Here is a 5,672-nt window from a genome sequence, read left to right as displayed (position 1 = left end):
AACTAGATGGCAGGCTTTCCCATAAATCATCCGAGACGGTGTGGAACCGGTCGGAGTTTTGTATACTGTACGGAAAGCCCATAAAGCATCATCTAATTTGTCAGACCAATCCTTTCGGTTTAGCCCAACCGTCTTCTCAAGAATGCGTTTAATGCCCCGATTACTCACCTCTACCTGTCCACTAGTTTGTGGGTGGTAGGCATTCGCAAGCCGATGGGTGACCCCATAGCGTTGCAAAGCCGTCTCCATCTGCGAGTTGCAGAAGTGAGTACCTCGATCGCTGATCAAGGTTTTTGGTACACCAAAACGAGAGAAGAGATTTTTAAGAAATCTCACCACAACTCGGCCGTCGTTGGCGGGCAAGGCTCTAGCCTCGACCCACTTGGAAACGTAATCAACTGCCACAAGTATGTACTTGTTCCCTCTAGACGATGGGAACGGGCCCATAAAATCAATACCCCAAATGTCAGAAACCTCGCAAACCTGAATAGCATTTTCGGGCATCTCATTTCAGGATGAGATGTTACCGACACGCTGGCATCGGTCACAGCTTTTTAAGACTGCATGAGCATCTTTGAAAAAAGAAAACCAATAAAATCCTGAATTGAAGACCTTCTTAGCAGTAAGAATAGCACCATGGTGACCTCCTGTCGGTCCCTCATGACAGTGGCTCAAAATCCGCCACCCCTCTTCAACATCTACGCATCTCCTCACAATCTGGTCAGCACCTATACGAAAAAGAAACGAGTCATCCCAGATGTAGAACTTTCGTCAGCAAAGAATTTCTTATTTCGCTGGTGAGACATCCTCCTAGGGAGGGAACCATCGACGAGGAAGTTTGCGATATCGGCAAACGACGGGTAGCCGTCATCCTGGGCTTTGACAAATATAAGATTCTCTATAGGGAAATGGTCATTGATGATGACCCTAGCATCTCCAATCTCGGCTCTCTCAAGACGTGACAAGTGATCGGCCGCTACATTCTCGGCCCCCTTTTTATCACGAATTTCGATATCAAACTCTTGAAGTAGCAAGATCCATTGGAAGAGACGAGGTTTAGCATCCTGCTTGCTAAAAAGATAATGAATGGCAGCATGATCCGTGTAAACGACTGTTTTGGACAGAACAAGACAGGACCTAAACTTATCGAATGCAAACACTACAGCTAATAACTCTTTCCCGGTGGTTATGTAATTCTCCTGAGCACTGTTTAGGGTCCGGCTAGCATAGTAGATCGGGTGGAAGTACCCCTCCTTCCGATGTCCAAGCACCGCTCCTACGGAATAGTCGCTCGCGTCGCACATCAATTCGAATAGCAAAGACCAGTCGGGAGAAATCATGATCGGGCCGTTAACGAGTTTGTCCTTTAGAAGATCAAACGCCTCGATACACTGTTCAGGGAAGAAAAATGGAGCGTCTTTCTCTAGTAGCTTGATCATCGGTCTCGCGATTTTCGAGAAGTCTTTAATGAATCGCCGATAGAAACCAGAATGACCTAAGAAGCTACGGATGGATCTCACAGAAGTGGGCGGGGGAAGATTAGAAATGGTTTCAATTTTAGCTCGATCGACCTCGATCCCTGCACTCGATATCCTATGTCCTAGAACAATGCCCTCGCGTATCATGAAGTGACACTTCTCCCAGTTGAGTACTAAGTTGCTATCGACGCAACGAGCCATCATCTTATCAAGGTTGGAGAGACAATGATCGAAATTATTCCCGAAGACAGAAAAATTATCCATGAAGACCTCCATGGAATCCTCGATCATGTCGTGAAAGATCGCCACCATACATCGCTGGAAAGTATAGAGTCCAAAGGGCATGCGTTTATAGGCAAACGTGCCATAGGGGCAGGTGAATGTGGTTTTCTCCTAATCATCTGGAGAGATCGGGATTTGGAAATACCCGGAGAAACCATGCAAAAAACAGTAGTACCTCTGACCTACCAAACGCTCTAGCATCTGATCAATGAATGGTAGAGGAAAATGATATTTCCTAGTGGCATCGTTCAGTCTGCGGTAGTCGATGCATACTCTCCAACCAATCACGGTCCTAGTGGGAATAAGCTCATTCCTTTCATTGGTGACCACAGTCATGCCACCCTTCTTCGGAACCACTTGGACCGGACTCACCCAGGGGCTATCAGAGATGGGAAAAATGATTCCCATATCAATGAGTTTAATGATTTCTTTCTTAACGACTTCTAGCATTTTCGGATTAAGCCTCCGTTGAGGCTGAACGACAGATTTAAAATTATCCTCCATGAGGATTTTATGGGTACAGAACGAGGGGTTAATCCCTTTGATGTCGATAATCTTCCACGCTATCGCCTCCTTATGCGCTTTCAGCACCTTCGACAACTTCAACTTCTCGACCTCCGTCAACGTAGACGCGATGATGACAGGTAGCTTCCTCTCCTCGTCCAGAAATGCATACTCCAGATGATCGGGTAGATCCTTAAGTTCTAAGGAAGGAGGAGGGCTCTCAACAGAGGGTCGGTCCCTCGGATCGTCTCGCACGATCTCAACAGCTTACTCTGAATCTAGGGGTGGTGACACTGTGTCATCCATCAATGGTTGAGTGGTCATGGCAACCATCTCGACCTCTGAAATCTCCCTATCGAAGATCTGTGGGTCCAAGGTAGGTCCGCCACATATGTAAGTGAAAAACTCCCGCACATGTGATACGATGGTGTCAACGAAATACAGAGAGTCGTCCGCCGACTTGTGGTGCTTGAGTGACTGTCTTACGTCAAAGGTGACGTTATCATCCCCAACTTTCAGAATCAATTTGCCCTCACGGACGTCGATCAACTCCTGTGCGGTGGTAAGGAATGGTCGGCCTAAAATGAGTGGGCCACTATCATCCTCATTCATATCTAGAATGACAAAGTCCACCGGGAAGATGAACTTGTCGATACGAACAAGCATGTTCTCGACCACCCCTCATGGGTATTTCATGGAACGATCAGCAAGTTGGATACTCATTCGAGTTGGCCTCGGTTCGCCAAGACCCAACTTACTGAACACAGAATACGGCATGAGATTGATGCTGGCCCCAAGGTCGGCCAAAGCATGTCGAACCGTATTGTCACCTAAGATGAAGGGAATCGTGAAACTCCCAGGATCGGCCATCTTTTCAGGCAACTTGCTCTGCAACACTGCAGAGCACCCAACACTCAACGGAATAGACGAGACCTCAGCAAGCTTCTCCTTATTGGAAAGAATATCCTTGAGGAATTTGGCATATTTAGGCATCTGAGTGAGCTCCTCAAGGAAAGGAATGTTCATGTGAAGCTGTTTGAGATGTTCAAGGAACTTGGAGTTTTGCTCCTCGTCTTTGTCTGATCGGAGTCTCCCAGGATAAGACAATTTGGGTTTGTAGACTCTGAGAGTTGGATTTGATGATGATGGTATATCAGCCGGCTTCATACTCGCTGGAATAGTTTCCTGGTGTGCCTCGGCCGGAGGAGGCTCCATCTGGATCTCCTCGTCCACCTGCTCCTCTTCATCAACCGCAGGTGTGACAACTCTCGAAGGTCCAGCCACTCTTTCTCTTCTAGAACCGCTCCTAGTAGTCACCGCTTTGGCGAACCCTCTCGGATTTTTCTCAGTATTACTTGGTAGTGAACCTGGTGCTCTCTCGGATAACTGGCTGGCAATCTCTTCGACGTGACACTCAAGATTAGCTAGAGACGTGGCTTGGTTCTTCAACATAGCATCATGTTCCGCAAATTTCGCCTCATTTGTCACTGATTCCTCTCATCGCGCTTCAGCAGCTCTGCCATCATTTCCACCAGTGTGGTTTTATTCTCCTCTCTCCCCGCTTGTTCCGAACTCTCGTGACCTGAATTCCCCTGCCTGAATAGATTTTCTCGACGCTGGTTTTGGTATTGGGCTTGGTAGCTACTGGCTTGTCCTCCACGATAGTTATTCTGATTTCTCTAGCCAGTGTTCCCGTCGAAGGCGGGGTTTTGATATCTCAATGGGGTTGTTGACGAAGTCAACCTCCTTCTGATTGCTACCCGGGTTAACAGGACAGTCAATGGTGTCGTGACCCCCTCGGCAAACCTCACACTTCGCGACGCTCTTAACGATAAGATCTCTAACGAGTTTGTTCAAAGCATCAATCTGCACCTGCATGCTAGTGTTCGAATCAACCTGAAGTACTCCTCTCGATGACGTGGAAGAATTTCTGCCTGTGTGCCCCTCGTAGCTCGCTGCTAGATCATTAAAAAGGACGACACACCCATCGGGATCTTTGTTCTTAAGAAGGTTCTCGTTAGCAGTTTGGTTCAACATCTCTCTCACGTGCTGAGTGGCTCCATTGTAGAATTTCTCGATGAGCATCCACTTATCTAACCATGATGAGGAAAACTAAGAAGGAGGTCCTTGAATCTTTCCCAAACTTCCCCGAAACACTCATCGGACCTCATTCGAAAGGAACAAATCTCCTCACGGAGTCGAGCGGATTTAGATGCCGGAAAGAATTTGGTCATGAATTTCTCTTGAAGGCCCGCCAAAGTGGTGATGGATCCTGCAGGTAGTGACTTAAGCCATTTGTAGGCTTTTCCAGTAAGTGAGAAGGGGAAAAGACGGAGATAGATGGCTTCATCGTTCATGTTGCCGACATTGAAAATTTCGCAGATTTGAACAAATATGTCGATGTGGTTTGAAGGGTCTTCTCTCTCTAGCCCTTCAAATTGGAGTGCGGTTTTGATGAGTTGCATGACATGGGCAGGAATGGACCAGTTACCAGCAGCGGCACCGTTCGGTAAGGTAATCCTTGAATGAGGATTCGTTGTCGGCCTACCATAGTCAGCTACTACTCTCCTAGGCGGTTGGTCACCCATGTTCCTATCCCTAGAAGATGCGGAAGAAATAGAAGTAGAAGAAGAATCAGAACCTGTCAGTGAAACAGAACACTCTCTCTCGGGCTGGACTTTCTCGGTGTCGTCAGACGTTTCAAGATTCGGCGGTCCTTGTGAGCGGGTATGACGCATACGACTATAAAGATATTAACTAAGCTAAAATTAAACTAAAAACAAATAAAAGCAAATAAGCAGGTAAAATGAAAACAGGTAAGTCCCCAAACTCGGGTAGTTCTCTAATCGCCTCAAACCGTGTCCCCGGCAACGGCGCCAAAAACTTGATGTGCGAGAATATATATATATATATATATATATATATATATATATATATATATATATATATATATATATATATAAAACACGAATCGCAACTAAGCTTTAAAAACCGAACAACCTATCCTAGTTCACACAAACGACAAGTGTATCGGTCGCGTATAGCAAAGAAAAGGAAAGTTCAGATATCGAACTCGAAGACACGTGAGAACGGCTCAAATAATAGACCCTAATCCAAGTCCTACCTTAAATTATTTATAATTGATTTTATTTTATTTTAATTTAACTAACTTACTTAACTTAACGAAACTAACAAGAAAAATCAGCGGGACTTAACGAGGTTTTAACAAATGTGGAGAAATGACTACCTAGGTAAGAATCCTACTGACAGTTCAACGGTTAACGGAATTAACTAATCACACGACACCGGGATCTTAAAATAATCAACTAAGGCAAATTAAAGTTCGCTAGATCACCTCTCGGTCTCACCAACTAACCCTCATAAATCTAAGAAGATTGAACAAATGCA

General features: G+C 45.7%; 1 protein-coding gene and 1 non-coding gene across 2 annotated transcripts; one reads left to right on the top strand and one right to left on the bottom strand.

Moving 5' to 3' along the window:
• Window positions 1-510: 510 nt before the first annotated feature.
• LOC143559143 (uncharacterized) lies at window positions 511-1,439 on the bottom strand. Its single transcript, XM_077047815.1, has 3 exons — window positions 1,113-1,439; window positions 824-992; window positions 511-728 (listed from the first exon to the last, which is right to left on the bottom strand). Exons 1-3 carry the CDS (start codon window positions 1,437-1,439, stop codon window positions 511-513), a joined length of 714 nt encoding a protein of 237 aa, XP_076903930.1.
• Window positions 1,440-4,358: 2,919 nt separating this feature from the next.
• On the top strand, window positions 4,359-4,465 carry LOC143559149 (small nucleolar RNA R71). Its single transcript, XR_013139888.1, has one exon. It is a non-coding gene; the product is annotated as a small nucleolar RNA R71 (small nucleolar RNA).
• Window positions 4,466-5,672: the final 1,207 nt, after the last annotated feature.

Source organism: Bidens hawaiensis, unplaced genomic scaffold (assembly GCF_021521415.1).
Source record: "Bidens hawaiensis isolate Kalapana, Puna unplaced genomic scaffold, B.hawaiensis_p1.1 tig00019715_1, whole genome shotgun sequence".
NCBI classification, from domain to species: domain Eukaryota; kingdom Viridiplantae; phylum Streptophyta; class Magnoliopsida; order Asterales; family Asteraceae; genus Bidens; species Bidens hawaiensis.
Note: the sequence above shows the minus strand (reverse complement) of the source record. Positions and strands in the feature narration are given on the sequence as shown.

Coding starts and splice junctions, on each gene's coding strand:
- LOC143559143 (XM_077047815.1), bottom strand. CDS start 1,439: ATGATCAAGCTACTAGAGAAAGACGCTCCATTTTTCTTCCCTGAACAG. Junction 993..1,112: donor GTCTTGTTCTGTCCAAAACA/GTCGTTTACACG, acceptor CGTGATAAAAAG/GGGGCCGAGAATGTAGCGGC. Junction 729..823: donor CGCAAACTTCCTCGTCGATG/GTTCCCTCCCTA, acceptor TTTTTCGTATAG/GTGCTGACCAGATTGTGAGG.